General features: G+C 44.6%; 1 protein-coding gene and 1 long non-coding RNA gene across 5 annotated transcripts in view; one reads left to right on the plus strand and one right to left on the minus strand.

Moving 5' to 3' along the window:
* Window positions 1–310: 310 nt before the first annotated feature.
* On the minus strand, window positions 311–19,048 carry LOC109308172. Its single transcript, XR_002100514.1, has 3 exons — window positions 16,529–19,048; window positions 14,619–14,624; window positions 311–323 (listed from the first exon to the last, which is right to left on the minus strand). It is a non-coding gene; the product is annotated as an uncharacterized LOC109308172 (long non-coding RNA).
* Window positions 2,773–19,236, plus strand: part of LOC109308165 — a 24,871-nt gene continuing 8,407 nt past the window's right edge. The window contains exons 1-4 of one of the 4 annotated variants that reach the window (XM_019532465.1): window positions 2,773–2,932; window positions 4,660–4,729; window positions 8,905–9,016; window positions 9,722–11,923. In XM_019532465.1, coding sequence (XP_019388010.1) covers window positions 9,795–11,923 — 2,129 coding nt within the window. In that variant the 5' untranslated portion in view covers window positions 2,773–2,932; window positions 4,660–4,729; window positions 8,905–9,016; window positions 9,722–9,794. Of the gene's footprint in view, window positions 2,933–4,422; window positions 4,730–8,904; window positions 9,017–9,222; window positions 9,281–9,721; window positions 11,924–19,236 lie in introns of those variants that run through there. The other 3 variants (XM_019532468.1, XM_019532467.1, XM_019532466.1) reach the window with 3 other exon arrangements.

Below are 19,236 nucleotides of genomic sequence, written 5' to 3' on the forward strand. Positions count from 1 at the left end.
GAATGAATGTCAGTATTTGAAATCTGTTATTTGGAGTAAAATTAATGTTTTGTACAGTTCCAAATTATATCTGCAACACAACATGGTCCAGGTATAGTGATTACAGATTCATGGAAAAATAGGGCTGGAAGGGACCTCATGATATCTTGTCCAGCAGCCGGCAACCTTTTTAGACTGTGGGTTGGAGTGATCCAGTTCAGGTCAGAAACTGCAGGGAGGGCAGGTGCTAGGATCCAGCCAGCACTATCACTTTTTTCCTTTAGCAGCACAGGAAAGCAACTGCTGTCAAAGCCCTCCCTGTTTGTGGGTCAGATAAAACAGCTCTGCATGCTGGGCCTGGTTGGGCTGTAGGTTGCCAACCGCAATCTAGTTCAACCCCTTGGTCAAGGCAGGATCATCCCTGGCAAAACCACCCAGTCAAGTATTTGTCTAACCTGCTCTTAAAAACTTCCAGGAATAATCAGTCCATGCCCTCTCTGGGTAGCCAATTCTAATATTTAACCACCTGCCAAGTGAGAGAGGTCTTCCTAATATTCAACCTCAATTTCCTTGCAATTTTAGATTATTACTTCTTGCTTTGTCCCCATCTCTTTATAACTATCCTTTAGGTATTTGAAGTATGTTATCAAATCCCTCCTCACTCTTCTCTTTTGCAGTCTAAATAACTCTAGTTCTTTCAGCCTTTCCTTGTAACCCATATTTCCCAGACCTCTAATTATTTTTGTTGCTCTCCACTGGACTCTTGATATGTCTACATCCTTCATGAAGTATGGTGCTCAAAAGTTGACACTGTACTCCATGTGATAATCAACAGTGCCAAATAGAGTACAGGAGTTGTAATTGATGCTTTTATTAATACAGCCCAGGATGAAAGTGGTCTTTATCACAACAGGAGTATGCTGTTGGTTCATATTCAGTTTATGGCCATTGGTGACACATAGGGGATGCACGCAGGTGCACATGCATGTGCACACCCTAAGATCAGCTGTGCATCCCCTGGAAGCACCAGCCGCGGAACTGGAAGTGCTGGCAGAAGTGCATTTCCGGTTTCACCGCTGGCTCGGCGATAGGCCACTGAGGGCAATGTGGTGCCCCCCCTCAGACTCATGAGGCACCAGTCACACATGTTTATGACCCATTGTTCTTTCCTGCAGTGCTGCAGCCTAGCTGGTCATTCCCCAGCCTGTATTTGTGTATGCAATTCTTCTGGCCTAAACACAAGAGTTGTACTTCATTTCATTTGACTGATTCCAAACCATTTCTCCAGCTTGTCTTCATATGCCAATTTCTGCACACAAATCATTGCACAAATGTTTGCAAAGCAGCTCATTCAGTCATCTGCAGGAAATACCACAGAAGGAGAGGCACAAAACCAGCTACGGAAAAGACCTCCATGGCGTAAAAAATTGTTACCATAAAGGCTCCCCATTTTCTTTTCTTATACTGCACGAATAAACCACAGGTGGAGAGGCGGTATTCTCCCGTACTGGAGTATGACTCAGAGTTGTTCAGAGAGGAGAGGATGCCTGACTCTTGACTTCTAAAACAAATGCTCTGCTCCCAGCTTAGTAACAGCCTTGGATAACGTGTAGCCCAAGGAAATGCTACAAGGGCACACTGAAGGCGGACCTCATGAAAATGGATGCCGACTTCAAGAGCTGGGAGGAGTTGGCTGCTGAGTGACTCCAATGGCACTGCAACCTCAACCAACCAGCAGTCTGTTTCAAGGTCAAGCATCTCACCCATGAAGCAGAGAAGAGAAAATGAAAGAACTAAAAGGAAAGAAATCCTAGCCCTCAACCTACTTTCCCTACTTTCCCTTACAGAAAGATGGGTCTGTGGCTCAAGGATTGGGCTTCATCTCTAGGGGTTCCTTCCAGCCTTACTTCTCTTTGAAAACTTCTGAAGTCACCTTGAGATGCATCAATGTGCCGTGGCAGAGACTGTCTTTCAAGCGAGGGATCGCAGCCACTGTCCATTCAGGAAGGGTCTGAGTACTGGCTGCTGGGGGTGGGGGGAGAGAGGAAGGGACAGGTGGCCCCCAGCAGAGAGTGACAGGAAGTATGAAGTCTTTGGTGGGCAAGAGGCTCCGTGCCAAGTTGGGCAGCACTGTCTTGCGGCTGGCACCCACGTGCTGTGATGGCACCAGGTTGGCACAGTGCGGGCTGGCACAGAGCATGCAGACACTCCATGGGAACACAGCCCTGTGCTACCCCTGGGGCAGCCAGCGTCAGGCAGCTGGTACATGCCATGAACAGGCCTCAGCCCAGCACAAAGCTGGAAGGTGCTGCGGTCTGGGCCTGCCTGGTCCCCCCGCCAAGCACCTGCTTTTGCTGGGCACAAGTGCAGGGGCTACCCTGGTGGTTCGAGGAGGGGCACGGAGCACTGTCCCGCTTAGCCACTGGCCTATTGCCCACCCCTCCTGGAACCGGCTCCTCCCCCACAACCCTGCCTAGTGGCAGCAGTTAGTACATTTTGCACCCCCTCCAAGTCATACTTCTCACCTATCTACCCGGGCGAGGAGTTTGTACAGTCCGCTCCCCCCCCCGCTACCGGGAGGCATTGGTACAACCCCCGCCCTCCCTCCTACCTCTCCGCCTCTTGCGCTTGCAAGAAGTTGGTACAGTCCTCCCCCCCAGCTCTCGCGAGGCGTTGGTACAACCCTCCCCGCCCCCACCTCTGGCACGTGTGAGCGGTTGGTGCAGCCTGCCCTCCTCCTGCACAGTGCCGGAGTGGTTTGTCCCGCCTGTAGCATGCTGGGACCGGAGTGGGGGGGGCTTCCTTCTCTTTCTCTCGCACTGTGTCGGTGGCGGATGCTGACGCGCGGGCTCTGGGGCTCCCCCCTCCCCCACCACACGTGCTCCGGTCTAACTGCCGGGGGTCTCCGCTGTCAGCTGCCCGCGCTTCTCCCTGCCTAGCGGGGGTGGCTACGGTAAGAGGGGCGGGGGGGAGGCGGGTAACGGCCCGGCGTTCTTCTGCCTCGAGCGGCCGCGTCGGTTAAGCAGCCCCGGGCGCGCGGTACCGAGGCCTGGGCCCAAGTTCCGCGAGAACTGGCGTCTGGGCTCCACAGGCAGCTGCCGCCCGGCCCTGCTCTGCCCTGGGGGCGACCTTTTCTCTGGGGGCCGGCGGGCGGGCAAGCTCTCGTCCCGGTTCGGCGCCAAACGCCGTGGGGAAAGCGCCCGAGCACAACGTGCGGCGGAGCCGGGGCGCTTGTGGGTCTTGTTCTTGCCTTTTGTGTTGCCCATTCATTTTTGTTACTAATGACTGCGGTGTCAAAAAAGGCGTAAAGAAACCTCCTCCACAGTATCCCTCGGCACTGGGGGTGAGTCTCCTCTGCCATTTGGCTGTGGAAGGAACAGTTTTATTTTGTGAGTGTGTTTGAGGATCGTGTTGTAGGCCAGTCTGATCTGAAGTCCCTTTTAGCTCGGCAGACAACCTGCTTTGTTAATTGCTGCATTTACTCTACTGCAAGACAAGGTGCTTACTCCCCCCCCCCCCAGACCATGGAGAAAATGGGTTCATCTTAGGAGGACTGGCACCAGCACTGGATAGTCTGCTGCTCTCTGGTCCTGAGCTGATTGCCTTGAGTTGGGGACAGAAATTACATGTGAACCTGTTCTTAGTCACTTATATGGGTTACATCTCTAATGCAACACAAGTTCAGTTCATGTAAACCAAAACTAATTTAAAATGAACCTGGATGGATGTAGTGTCAGGCTTAACTGATTTATGTTAAATCCAGTGGGCAGACTAGCCTTGACCCAAGCTGTCTGCTTCAGTGGAGTAGGGAGCTGTGCTTTAACACCACCTTCTCTGCCACCCCCCCGTCTTCCTGGCATGGGCCAGTGCAGGCAGGTGGCTGCATTTCCAGAATCAAAAGTGAATGTCTCTTCACTTGCTTATCTGTCTATGCAGTGTAGACTAACCTGCAAAGATTAAATTGATTCAATCTCAGGTTTTTTGACTGTTTGTATTTAACCTTGGTGCTCTGGCTCTCCACTGAGCTAGGGAGAGGCAGAGAAATCAGTGGGGAGCCAGAGAACAGTGAGAAACTTGGTGCACAGCCAGAAAGCTACAAGGGGAATTGGTGCTGGGTCTCTACTCTAGTTCTGGGCTGATTTCCCCCTCCCACTCCATGGTTCACTGCTTGACCTTATACTGCTCTTCAATTCCCTACTGAGCCAGGAAGCGATGAAGGACCCAGTGCAAAGCCACCGAGGAGCACAGCAGTTGGCAGGAGGCAGAGACCAGAGGGAGGTGGTATTGGGGGCAAGATAAAGGGGGTAAGCTTCCTCCCTGTTACTTGCCCCCTTGCTGCTGCTTTCCCTGCCACACCAGTGTGGATAAATTTAAGATGACTCTTCAATAACTTATTTACGTGGAAAATTATAAGAAACTTTGTCTTCCATGAATAGGATGATGGGGGAGGGAGTAGTCTTAAATTCAAAGTCATCGTGGATTCAGGTTAATATGGTAGGTCCTGTTATGTGTAGATAAATTTACACTTGCAGATTCTAATGTATTTCACATAGAACAAAACCTGAAGCTGTTTTCTGTTATCTTTAAGGATAATAGATTACATAATCCTATGGATGCAAATGACACATGCTACCTGGTACACAACTTGGATCTAATCTAAAGTGCTTGCTTTCTTTTCAGATTTGTGATTGCCAACTCAAGTGCAGAAGCAATCCCTCTAAGAAAAGAAAACTTCATAAGAAGTAAACAGGTATAAGTATTTAAAAAAAAAACCCCAATAATTAAACAAAATCATGGTGGTGACATGAACGTGTTGACAAGATTGTTATACAAAGAAATAAAGATTATATAATAATACACATTGTTGTATTTGAAGTTTTCTAAGTAACTGCATTTCAGATAAAAACATTTGCTGTAGTTCACTTGGTTCAACAGTGCAAGTAACAGATTCACATCAAAATATTTAAACTGGTGGTGAGGTGTCTATAGCTCTGCAGGTGGCATGAAAATTTGTATAGCAGTGAGAGGATATGCAAACCCTTCCTCAGCCTTCTGTTTGAAAATCTTTAATACACTGTCAAAACTGCATGGCTTAATTCCACTTGAAAAACTGCATTGAATCACTGCTGTGCAGGAGACCAAATATTGCTTGTTGCATTAATCACAGGCTGCAAATTAAAACTGTAAAAGTCCAACTATAAAAAATATACGAAGTATACAAGGCAGGGGTAATGGTTGGAATTTCTGCCCCTCTTCGGAGTGGAGGCTTTACTTGCGTTGCTTTCTCTACATCATCAGAGTAATTGCTATAAACTTCAAGTATGATGACGTCAAAATTGAACTATGAAGTCACCACTGAATACAGGCAACGGAGTAATGCTTTGACTACAAACTGGGCTCTATTTCTGGTTGCCTCAAGGGTGGGGCCTACATAGGAGGAATTAATTTCAGTGAACCACTGTGTATTCAATGTGATAGAAAGCTTGGGGGTTCTATTTAAGATTAAATTCTTGAAACGCATCCTCTGTGCATGATTCTTAGATCTTTGCACCTTAACTCAAGATTAGCAGAAGTAGCAGTTAAAAGTATTCTAGCCTTGAAATGTCTAGCTTTGTATTATTTACTTGCTGCCCTTCAGTGCTGTTGAGTCTAGACACCTCCCTCTTCATATTTTCTTCATTTATTTGGGAGGGAATAAGATGATACAAACCTTGTTCTTTTTCAAAATGCAAGTTATTTCTGGGTCAGGAATTGTGGATAATCTCTCTCCAGTGGAGACTCCAAAAATAGGATGGATCTCTCTTCCACCTATATGTGTGAAGCTATTATTCTGGTTCTTGTGGGAAGGGAGGGAACTGCATTAGCAAAGGATACCTGTCTTCAGGAGATGCAAATTACTGAATGCCTTTGCATCTGGTCCCCCTGATAACCAAGTTCCATAAAGCACAGAAAATAAAGGTATGGTCCTAATAGCCACATACTGCTTTCAGCTCCTGCAGGTTGTCAAAGCTAATCCTGTTAAGATTAAAAGGTAGTTCCTGCGATGTTTGTCTGCCTTTGTGCCTGATAAAATATAGTAAGCCTGGTTGTTGCCACCTACCAGAATATTCAACATACAGGCATACCTCGGAGATATTGCGGGTTCGGTTCCAGACCACCACAATAAAGTGAGTCACGAATTTTTTGGTTTCCCAGTGCATATAAAAGTTATGTTTACACTATAATGTAGCCTATTAAGTGTGCAATTATGCATTATGTCTAAAAAAAAACAATGTACATACCTTAATTAAAAATACTTTATTGCTAAAAAATGCTAACCATCATCTGAGCCTTCAGTGAGTCGTAATCTTTTTGCTGGTGGTGGGTCTTGCCTCAATGTTGATGGCTGCTGACTGATCAGGGTGGTGGTTGCTGAAGGTTGGGGTGGCTGTGGCAATTTCTTAAAATAAGACAACAATGAAGTTTGCCACATCGATTGACTCTTCCTTTCATGAAAGATTTCTCTGTAGCATGCGATGCTGTTTGATAGCATTTTACCCACAGTAGAACTTCTTTCAAAATAAGTTCGCTGTCTTATATGGGCGCGGTTCGTGGCACCCCAAAACAGTTACAATAGTAACATCAAAGATCACAGATCACCATAACAAATAATAATGAAAAAGTTTGAAATATTGCGAGAATTACCAAAATGTGACACAGACTCGAAGTGAGCAAATGCTGTTGGAAAAATGGCGCTGATGGACTTGCTTGACGCAGGGTTTCCACAAACCTTCAATTTGTAAAAAACACACTATCTGCAAAGTGCAATAAAGCGAAGCGCAATAAAACGAGGTATGCCTGTACACTGCATTTGTAGCATGTTGCAGTTGGCTTAAATGGAGTTCCTTCATTCGTCATAAACAAACTGAGCATCTGAGATGAGCTAGGGACAGAAATTACGCACAAAATAGTATAAGTGATTGGAAACTGAATCAAACCTATAATACAACACAGGTTCAGGGCACATAAACCGCTTTCAGAATGGCCAAAACTGGTTTAGGATAAATGTGGCTGGATGTAGTATCAGATTTAACTGATTTAGGTTAAATTGGTTTATTGAACTTCTGTCCCAGATCCCCCTCCAGTTTCAAGTTAACTCTCAGTCCTCTGGCATGCTTTTCACCTCCCCTACAAGTCCCTTGTGCAGGGTGTGCAGGTTAGCTTTGATCCAAGCTGTCAGCTCCAGCAGAGTGGGGAAGTGTGCTCTAGTGCCCTGAGCAGGCATGTGGCTGCATTTCCAGAATCAAAAATGAGTGCTCACTTCTCTGCTGGTTCAGTCTACACAGTTTAGACCCGGGGTGTCTAACCTTTTTGAATGTGGGGCCAGATCATGAACATTTTATCACCCAGTGGGCTGGCGAACCATATTCAAAGACCTCACAGGAAGCAGTATCACATCACCCCCCTGAAACGGAAGTATAGTATTTACTTTTGTTTCCCGTTGCAGCGCCTCAGGCCTCAGAAAACAGCTTGGAGGGCCACATGTTGGACAAGCTTGGTTTAGACTAACCTGTGAAGATTGAATCAACTTAGCCTCGGGTTTTATGACTGTTTACATAGCCAATGTGCAGTAACTTGGGTCTGTTGGAAACTGAAATTAGACCCATGTTTCTGCTGCCTCTTGCAGTGTTTATATTTTTGAAAATGGTTGGAGGAAACCCCATGAGATTTAGGATATTTTATGTAGTACTGACAAATTTGGCAGCTGCTTTTGAACCTGTATTCCAGTGACCTTGAGTTCTTTACATAGTGCTTCTTACATGTAGTGTCTTCCCTGGTGGTTATTTGAGCTGCTAATATCAGGCCCTGGCTGATTCCACCTCAGCAACTGGGCTATAGAATCTTTTAAGATAATTCTTCCAGGTGCTACAGGTATGGTATCCCACCTTAAGTTGGATTCTGCCAAAAATGTATCTGTGAATATACCTGTCTCTGCATTTTTTATCCTCTCTCACAGAAGACTAAAATTGATAATGTTAACTCTTCCTCTTGCCACTGGCTTGCTTGACAGTGCTATTAGTAAGAACTCTATACTTATCAGCAAGGATCAGGGTTTTCAGTTTCCTGCAAAAAACATGGGCTTTTCCCCTTATGCAGACAGCTCTCCACAGGTTGAGAGAGTTCCAGCGTACAAGGAGCTGCTTGTAAAAAGGGCACACAACCCTAAACCCCATCTGTTGGGGGTGGGGCCTGAGAATCTCAGACCACCTAGCTCTGGCTCAGACTCACTTTGTGTCCTCCAGCCTTTGGGGTAAGCAGGGTCTGAGGGTGGGGGTCAGCTGGGGGTCCCCCCCCTCCCCTCCCGCATGGAACTGTGGAGCAGGAATGAGGAATGCCAGTGGGGGCAGGGGGAAGAGGAGAGGCCCTGCAGGAAGAGCTGGCAGGGGGGCATGGCAGGGTTGTGTGGGTGGGCAGCTTGGGCCATGTGGGGAGGCAGGGGGAACCACCACCTCCCTGCTCTGATGGGAGGTAGCAACAGCCCCCAGCCCCATCCCCCAAATCCAGAGAGGTGGCCAGAGTGGTCCCAGCTGTGCCCTTTCCGCCTAATCTACCCTGAGGGGCTGCCTAGGGACTTCACAACCCACCCTCTCCCAGCCAGAGAGCCTGCCCCAAGCCTTCTGCCCCTTCACAGTTCCTGCAGATATGTCCCCAGCCTCCCATTGCTCTACAGACCCTAGGAGCTTGCTTGCCCCCCTTCCTTTCCATACTTTACATGCTAAAATTGCATCAAGTGTTAAGCAAGCTTTGGAAATGGGCATTTGGAACTAGATGATCTGAAACATAAGTGGCTATAAGAATAAGAGTGCACTAACTGAGACTGCAGTAGTATTTATTTACAGCTGTTTACCTACGTTTAACTCCATTCTCTGTTAATCAATAATATAGACTAAAGGAGCCAAAGAGGGGGGAAAAAAGCGCAATAGAAATTGCAAGTTCAGAGACAAACCTGAGGATTCGGATTCGTGATAGAGCAGTGAGGCGTGTCTTTGTGGTAGCAGTGAGTATGTCATTTTATCTTTGTGTGTCTTCATGTGAGCCAGTAGTTTTTACAGTTTAAAAAATTGTTAGAGACAGTTTAAATGAAGGCTGAACTAATCACCTCAGTCTGCCTAGTGAGGTAACTGATTATCTCCATTTAACCAGGGACCCTGATCTAACCAGTGACACATCTAACTGGTGGCCCCAGCAATTTTTATTTTGCAGCTTGCGGTTCAGTAGAGAAGCTTGTGAACTCTCCAGCACTAGAAGTGTTTAAAAAGAAGTTGGTCAGCCACTGGTTGGGGATGTGTCAGTGCTGCCAAGACTTAAGTCCCAGAGGGTCCTGGCTACAGGGTCTTGCCCCTGTGGCTTAGGGTCAGACTGATGCTGCACTGGGGTCAGGAATGAATTTTCCCCTGGTCAGACTGGTGCAGATTGGGCAGGGTTTAGTCTTCCTTTACAGCAGTGGCATGGCCTCTGCCTGGGATCTCGCTACAGCTGCTGAGGGTCTGCACCACAGGTAGTGCCAGCTGGGACCCACCACAGGGTGAGCCCCACAGGTAGCGCCAGCTGGCACCCAGTAGCCTGGCAGTCCTGTGTTGCCCCCAGGTCCCTGCCCTTGTGTTTCAGGGCTTGCACAGCTTGTTTTAGAGTGGGAAGGTTTCCCACCTTTTCTTGGAACTAGGAAGTCCTTTTTTTCCCCCTATCTCCAACAAAATTGCAGGGCTTGCTTGCTTTTTTCCACATTTTCCATAAAAAAAAATGCAGTCGCAAATTGAGTTGGTCCCTGTGTTTTGATGCATCTCACATTTTACTTCAGCCTCCGGACATCGCATCCAAGTTTAGAAAAGATGCCAAAGACCGCAAAAGTCACCCCTAAAGACCGTGTTGCTCAGTTTGGCAAAGATAAATTTCACACTGATGGTACTGTGCTGTTCTGCACTGCATGCAACAAAGCTGTAGATCATGTTCGAAAGCAGACAATTGTAGAACACATGGAAAGCGCTAAGCATAAACATAATGAAAAGAGACGAAGAGAAGATGCTGAAACAGCAGGGCCATCAACAGTAAAGAAACAATGTACTGACACTACAGCATTCCCGCATTCCTCAGTTGCCAAAGACCACCGTGACACTGTCACTTTGGATTTTGTTCGAATGTGTTTACAAGCAGACCTTCCTCTGCAAAAAATGGATTTACCTGTTGTCAGGGATTTTTTGAACAAACACGTCGAGGGAGGCAGTGCCATTCCCAAGTTAGATCAGTTGTATTCCCACCTACCACCTCTTTTTGAAGAGGAAAAACAGCGTCTTATTAATGACTTTGAGGGAAACTTCATTGCTGTGGTCACCAATGAAACAATCGACTTTGAAAATAAACCAGTTTTCAACATTTTATTTCAGGTGCTCAGGGTACGCCCTCCTAGGCATGTGGACATTCCTGCACCACAGCTGGTAAAGACCGTGTACCTGGGGAATGTTGATCATGCCACCATTTCACAAGCCTTGATTTCTTGTATGGTGGAATTCAGCATCCCGCTTGAGCGAATACTAGCATTTGTTACAGACGGTGCAAGCTACATGGCAAACGCTTGGAATGCTGTGCTTTGCAATCTGTGGTCAAACTGTGTACATATTCGTTGCTATGCACATGTAGTTGCTTTAGCAGGAAATACTTGGCGAGATACCTTCAAGCAAGTGGATCGCTTTGTTGCTTTGATGAAGACACTTTTAGTGAAAGCTCCAGCTCGTCGTGCACGGTTCTTGAGATACCTGAAGGAACAGAGTGTTGATTCACCATCACTTCCACCTGAACCAGTTGTGACCAGGTGGAATACATGGTTCAATTGTGTAAAGTACCATGCACAGCACTACAAGCTCTACCATGGGTTTGTAGATCATGAACGAACAGAACAAGGGGATACATCTGTTCTGCGGGAACTAGCTAGCTTGTTAGTGGTAGAAGACCTACACACTGACCTTAAGTATATTGCAGAGAACTGTGGACGTCTGGTGACAGCACTGGACATTTTACAGTCTCAAAAACGCCAAATACACAAAGTGTACAACACTGTCCTAGATTTAATTTCATGGCTGGAGCATCTTGCATCATCAGCTGATAATGGGAAAGGGTCCACAGCTGCTCAAAGTGCTGCTGATAAACTGAGACAATACAATGTAAAAAATAAACAGCCAGCAGTTGATTTTCTCCGTGCTGTTCGTGCACTGGATCCTAAACAAATTGGTGCTGTTTATACAGATTATGAAACTGTGAAACAGGCATTAAAGCTGCCCAATGAATGCAACATGGAATGGCCAGTGTATTTAGGGATTGTCAAAGATGGGTTTGCAGACATTGAGGATCCCATTCAGTTCTGGATGGCTGTTGAAGATCGCATTCCCAACCTGGCAAAATATGCAATGGTTCTTCTCCAACTGACTGTAAATTCATCTGATGTGGAAGGAAGTTTCAGCAAATTTGGGGTTCTTTTCAGTGCTCAGCACCAATGCCTGAAAGATGAAAATGTGGCTGGAATGCTGCAACTCACTGAGGACCCCACAAGAGCAGCTGACAGTGCAGCAAGGTCTGACACACTCCAGCAGCTCACCGAGGATCCCCCAGAAGCAGCTGCCATCGCAGCAAAGACTGACACACTCCAACAGCTTACTGAGGACCCCCCAGGAGCAGCTCATGTTGCAGAAAAGACTGGTACACCCCAACAGCTCACTGAGGACCTCCTAGAAGCAGCTTTCATCGCAGCAAGGACCAGCACACTCCAGGAGCTCACCGAGGAGCACAGGAGCAGCTTACATTGCAACAAGGACCAGCGCACCCCAGCAGCACACTTCAGCAACTCACAGAGGAACCGACCCATGGAGCAGCTTACAGGGTTCCCTGGTGTGGCCCCCTTATCCAGCCAGTTAGGGTGAGGCAGGTATAGATTGGTGGGAGGTTCACCCAAAGCAGGAAGCCTCAGAGCCCAAGTCCTGGGCTGCCTGGGCTTCATAGAAGCTCCCCAATGGGTGGGGTGTGGCAGGGCACTCTGGGCACACCTACTTTAGAAGCCAGTCAGGCTGTAGGAGCCAAGATATGGGGAAAGATCTGGCAATCAGCCCAGTCATGTGCCCCTCTAGGGGTGGGGCCAGCCAGAAGCCAGAGCAGGCAATCTGCTGCTGGCCATGTAATATTTGGTGGAATATAGATGGCACTGTAGGGGAGGGGGCGGTCCCAGTAGGGGCAGGGGGCCCTTGGAATGAGTGCATGACCACAGGAGGGCCGAGAAGAACAGAGCACCCAGGTGGGGCTAGACTACAGGACATAAGGCTTAAAGTTTAAAAAAAAACTTTAAGCTGTACTTTGTGTTTCTTTTCCCTTTGTCCTGTAATAAATCTCTCTCATTGGGGCACTGCTTACAAGGGGGAAGTTTGTTCATTCAGGACACCCCAGTTTAAATCTAGTTATCCCAGGTTTCTGCATGGGGACTCAAGCAGAAGCTAAACTTGAACCTGGCCCTTACTGATGCCAACAGACGCAGGGAGCAGAACAGCAGGGGCTGGCACTGCTCAGAGCTACAAAGCAGTAGGGGACAGCTGCAGCTGGACCCGTGGCCTGGTAGAGTGTGGGGGAAGCTGCTGCTGGGAGGGAGTGGGCAGGGGCTGTGGGCACTAGGACGACTGTGGCTTGGAAGTAAGGGGCAGGGCACCAGCATGTCAGGGCTGTTCAGTGCTACAAAGCAGCGGGGAGGGGGGTTGGTATGACAGCTGCAGCTGGACCCATGTCCTGGTGAGTGAAAGGGGCAGGGGAAGCTCTGACCTTTCATGATAAAAAATGCCAAAATATATAGGTATTATTTATTTTATTATAATGATTGAGGCACTGGCAGGCTTCCAAATTGCTTTAAAATTGTAAATATATCAGTAAAACATTGTTTTCAACTGACACCTCTATATATAGTGGTGTTCCATTTTAATTGTAGAAAAATGCAGATATGGCGCGGGGGGTGTTATTTGGGAGAATTTTGGATTTTTTAACAGAAAACCAGGACCACTGCTGATCAGTGCCTGATTGGCTCTCTTGATATAGTGACTTGGAACTGGCCATCGTGTAATCATACACCTTTTATGGGATTATGTGCTTTTACTTTTAATTGGTTGTTCCTAGTGTTATCTTAATGACTGATTCCATTAAATAGTTCTGGAAACTTTAGTCCCTAAAAAGCCAATAGGCATGGGATGTATGTCACTTCTTCCTCAGCTGCCCAAGGAAAACTTTACAAGGCAAGAAGGGGTGTAGAGTCAGAGTCCAGAGTTTTTCCTTTCTTTTGCTGACAATCTGCTTTTTGGCCTACAGTCTTAATGTAGGTGGTGAAGGATCAAAATAGAGGGAGGAAAAGATTTCAGCAGTTATTTAAAAACATATCACAAACTAAATGGATAAGGAAAAACTTGTTTTAAGGAGGTAAGTGTCGTTGGACAGCTTGATTTAGGAAAAGCATAAAGTGGGTGACTTTAATTAAGGAGTAGACCAATAACAAAGCAAAATATATTGATAAAAAGACTGCATCTAAGAACAAACAAAAGGTGGCAGTTACAGCCACCCTGCGCTCCTTGTTCCTAGCACTTGCTCCACAGAAGGGGGTTCCTGGTGTCTTTAAAACAGGCCATGAATCCCAACTTGAGAGGAGATTTTCAGTTTTTTAGCTGAAGATAAGATTGATTTAGCTATTTTCAAAGGTCAAAATCTGAGATATAAGCTTTCATAAGCAAAAGGCCATAATTACTTCATTGTATTCATAGTTATTAATACCAGCAAGCCACAGTGACTTCTTCAATCCAGGTAGACTTGATGGAGGCTTAGTATAATAAATGAAAGCAAACTGTGTTGATTAGTGGATGACCAATGACATTTTCTTCCTGAGAACAAAATGTTTTTAGGAATGTTTGGGTGCATCTATACATGCATTAACATGCTTTAGGTACTGCACAGTAAATCTAGTACCTCCATTGTTAGGTACTAAGAAAATGTGCATTTGTACACATGCTTGCGCCATGGCACTGGGCACTTCTAAAAATGCTCAGTGCTGTGGCACATACAATTGCATAAGCAGCAAAATGTGTGTCAGTGATAAGAAAATGGCGGCATGCTTTTCAACTAAAACACAGGAGGTGTTTTAGTTCAAAAGTGCATCGTTGCCATTTTCTGTGTGCTGATGCGCATTTCGCTGCTTATACAACTAACTGCACATAAAGCAGCGCAGTGCGTGTTGGCTCACATGCAGAGCAGACTCAATTAATCAAATCTGCTTTGACCCACGAGATCTCCAGCACATCATGAGACAAAAAGGTATGTGTATAAATGACCCTGGTTTTTAAGTGACAATGTACATTAGTCTTTTAATATGCATTAAAGTGTTACTAAAAAAAATTCTATTTAGTTAATGCATAATAAAATAAGTTAATGTGCATTAAAGCGCATGTGTATGTGTGCCCACCATTGACTGGCCAGAAAACTTAATGATATCAGTAAGTAAAGTAGTATGTATGCTGTGTGTTAATTGTGTTCTGGTTTCCCCTGCCCCTGCCCTTTGATCATCAAAATAGGAGTATGTAAGGTCTCATGACTAAAGACTTCACAGTTGGTGGATTTTTTTTTTTTAAACAGAATTCTTTGGCATTTTTTTTATTGATAATTTATCAAAATCTCTTGTAAAAATATATCAGTTTAAACTAACCTTTTATTAGGAAAGGTATATTACATCAAGGCAAGAGCTCTGGCCAATACCAGGGAGGCATCCATCCCAAAATAGGTACGTGACAAAAATCACTTCAAGTGTTCTGTGATAATGTGTTCAATTTATCAGGATCAAACCCACTCAATAAAAATCAGTAATTGCTTGTAATAGTTATTCATCATTGTCCTTTACATTGTGGAAAATCTCTCTCATTTTCCAGCTGCAGGGGGTAGCATTTTTTAACTGGGAAACTATTACTTCCCATCACAGTAGTATGCAAGGGCAGATGCAAGTTTTTGTAGAACTATGTTCCATGCCCAAGATTAAAGTAGGAAGGCATAGGTTTTTTTCTTCCAGTGAGGTTAAGTACACAGTTTACAAACAAATAATCTAAACAAGACTTGAGAGTTAATAGTAATTTAAAAAATGATCAGTCTCGAGTCAGGCCTGCCTCCTCAGTCTGACCTTAGAGCTGTTGTACATGTTGCATTACAGCTCTTATCAACATAATTAAGCACATAGGAATATTTGTCTTGGAAAGAGGAAGTTTCATTCCACTGAGTGAGTCTGGTAGGAAGGAAGTAATAGGTGAGGTAAGCTATGTTTTAGGGAGCTTACATGTTCTTGGGCAGCTTGTTTATGAAAAGTTATATAGTAGGTGGGAGTGGTGCTTCTCGGTTCCTTTTAAATCAGTAAAGGAAGTTCTATAATAAATATACATAATGGTTCTAAAAGCACTCACAGATGCTACTTTCAGTTTCTGCACTGTACTCTGAAACTATATTACCAAGATGATTTCAGCTGGTCTCACAAAAGTGTGACTAGATGTAATCTTCAGATTAGTCCAGTGAATTTATAAATTCTTTTATGCACTACAAATAAAACACACAACATGCAACCATGAAGTGCCCTAACATTCAACAGTTTTACTTGATTTTAAATAACTTGGACACAAGTACTGACACTGACAACTATTAGTCAAACTCAAAGCACATAGTAGTTTCTTGGATAATAATTAATTTACATAAAGTATATGCTTTACTCTCTGAGTTTATGCATGTGTTTTAAAATAACCATCTTTATAACTAACTGTAAAATAAACAAGATTCCTGAAATAATGAGGGAGCTTAAAATTCACTCCATCTTAAATAGCTTTGGACAATAACTGTACAAAGATACCTGGATTATTTGGAAAAAAAGTTCAGATTTTTGGGACCAGCAGGTTGCAGTAAAATGAGGTTAGCTTAAGAAAGAGTTAAAGATGGGGACTCTGAACAAGAGCTGCATGGATATGGATGAGACATAAGGTTAGTTCACAGAGAAGAGACCAGCCACTGAGTTTGAACGTGGCTGGAATCAGGGACAGGCAGCAGGAGTTGATTTAAGGTAGACAACTTTTTATTAGGTATTACCTACAACTTGGCAAGCAGCAAGGGCAGGGGTGTTAAACTGATGGGTGAGTAAAAGTGGGATATAAAGATAAATAAAAACAGTTTCTCATCACAAAATGCTTTATAAAAGAAGTCAGTATTATCCCTGTCTGCAAGATGGGGAAAATTGAGGCACAGTGAAGTGAAAATACTTGCCCAAGGCCAGCCAGTAGGTAAGTGCCAGGAACAGAACTAACGTCTCAGTTTTAGTCCTGTACTGTACTCTTATCTACCAGCCTAGTCTGTGAAGCAGCACTACCATCAGTGTTTTTGGCAAGCCTTGTAGCACCTCTGAATAAAGGTCCTTTGAACTCCTGGGTGAGTTGAAGGAAATGCCCATGTTAATGATAACCAACTGAGGTAAAACAACTTAATGACTGGAGGAATTCTTACTGTATGTTAAGATACTCCTGTGGTTTTACAAAATCTTGCTCACTTTTGGCACTCAGAACAAACTTGATAATTTTTTTCAGTACATGTATTTGAATATGTGGATTATTCTCAGTTTAACTGGTACACAATTATTAACGTTTTGTTTTAAGTAATGATTTGCATGTCTAATTATACTATGTGTAGAAAAATAGGTTGTTTACAAACCTTATTGTCCCACTGGAAATAAGACCAGGAGTTTTAAACTTAGGGCCTCGCTATTAACTTTCCCAAAAATGCTGCTAGCTACATTAACAAAGTTGGCAAGATGTGGAATTTGTGTTTCAATATGTGAATGAGAGAAGATGGTTGAGAATTGGAGGCTTAGTGTATTGGTCATGGACAAATAGACAAGATTTCCTCATTAATTAAGGGAAAAGACAGCCAGCACTGAAAGTAAACTAGGTATTAAAGGATTATTTAAAAATAGGAGCTAGGACTAAGATAGCAGCTGCTGAGTAATAGCCATGCTACACAGTAAGACTGTTAGGTTCATTAGAATCATGAGTGAATCTACTTCCAGATAGATAAAAGGTACACAAAATAATGCAAATGAGAACTGAACCCTCTGACTAAAGAATCATAAATGGAGACGTTGGGGGATGCAGGTTACCGATTTTAGAGACACTGGAAATAAGCAAAAATGCCACAATTTCTGGCTCTAATTCCTGAGATGCTATACAAAACTTGTAGACAGACTACTTAATACAGGAAAAACATCAGGTCAGTTGTATAGGAATAGCTTTATCCATTGCATTTCCTGCTACTCTTCAGAAAATGTTGACACAAAGTTCAGATTATAAGAACATATACTGTATAGCAGGGATGGGCCAGCCTGTGAGGTGGATGCCACTAGTAGCATGCGGCACATCAAGGAAGGGATAGGCAGCACTGTGGCAGATAGGGCAGGAAGCAAAGCAGCGAAACTGGACAGGGATCACAGAGAAGGAAGCAGAAGGCAGATTAGGCAGGGGAAGGGGATCAAAATAGCATTTGGGGAAGGTATAGGGCACTTGTGGCATACCTGTCAAAAATACTGACCACTGCTGTACAGGAAAAGGTGCTTTCTACAAGGGCATCTCTGTGGCAAAGAAACCAGAAAGTTGAGAAAGATCATGGAAGCAACAAAACAGGCAAATGCAACATCAAGAGGCAGCTTGGAACAGCTTACTATGAAAAGAGATTTTGATTTAAGGTGCCTTCCCAAACCAACTGTCATTTCTGTTGCTCAGAATTAAGTGGGTAGTCATGATTTTTGATATCCTTGGTCTTCAAGGGGTGACACTACAACACACTGCTTCAGTAGGAAAGGTGGGGTTTTTTAAAGTTTACCCTATAGATAAGGCTCTTATAGTATAACAAGGAGCAATGATCGATGCCATCTGTCACATGGAATCAGTCACATGGAAATACTGCTTAAAATTAGCAGTTAAACAGGGGTTTAAACTATTTGGACTACATTTAAAAGACATGTTTTGTCTTTAATTCTTTTTGAATACCAATCTGAATGCTGTTATTACAGCATAAAGAAATTGCAGGGAAACTAATAAATTTTCTAACACTAATCATCTTTGTTGCTTACTGGTTGTGAAGCTGTAGAGCTGTCAAAAGTATGAGAAAAACCAGTAACAGATTAGACTAACTGGGAACTGTTGGGGTGGGAATTGTGCCTTTGTGTCTGTTGGACAGCTCCAGCAAATCAACCTAATCCTAAATGCTCCACTGGATTGCAGCAGAATGCAAATACATTCAGGGCTGAATGGCATTCCTCCAAGCACTGTAAAAGTTCTAAAGAATGTAAAACCTAAAAATGTTAAAGCAAATTGACAAATGGGATTCCTTCCCCTCGCCCCCTTATGGAAAATTTCAGTTTTTTAAACAGAATATTCGCATTAAAAAAAATTCAAACTGACGAGGCCTCACAGTTGTTTGGATATCTCATACCAGTTTTCTTACGTATCAGGCTTGATAGTTAGAATACACTTCCCACAATGCACTACATTCTCCCATTTTGGTGAGTGGAGAGGATGTATTATTGGTATTCCAAGGAGGTGGCTGCATGAGGCCTGAGGCTGCAAGAGGAATATATGGGGGCAAGGGCCTGAAGCTGTAGGGGGCAGGCTGCTTGTCACCCTCATCACTCCCTTCCTGCTCCCCAATGCCTGACCCTCCACCACTGCTTTTCCTGCTGCAATGGTGATGGGGACAAATTTAAGATCCTCTTCCAATAATTAGATTCAATACATGGAAACTTACACGTCTTATAATTTCCCATGTAAAGAATTTAATTATTGGAGGGGTCATTTTGGATTCAGATTAGCAGAGTACATAATTGGATCTACAAGTTCACATGCGGTCTCACAGTGGTTTACATTAGGCCTATGTGAATAAGGAACTATAAGATTTGGTGATATTCAGATTGGCCAGGGAGAGGCAGGCACAACCAGATGGATGGCTGCAGGTTCTCCCGTGGCTCCTTCAGCTGTGCCTGCCTCTCTCCAGGTGGAGGAAGCCATGGGAGAAGCCCCCATGGCTGCCCTGCCTGGCCCCAGCCTAGTCCCAGCACTTTTTTTTAAAGCCCCGCACTCACCAGCTGCAGCTGCGATTGGGGCCTCTGGGCACTCATGGTAGAGCCCCCCCATGCAGTGC

The sequence above is a fragment of the Crocodylus porosus genome, unplaced genomic scaffold (genome assembly GCF_001723895.1).
Source record: "Crocodylus porosus isolate Cpor-Errol unplaced genomic scaffold, CroPor_comp1, whole genome shotgun sequence".
In the NCBI taxonomy this organism is placed as follows: domain Eukaryota; kingdom Metazoa; phylum Chordata; order Crocodylia; family Crocodylidae; genus Crocodylus; species Crocodylus porosus.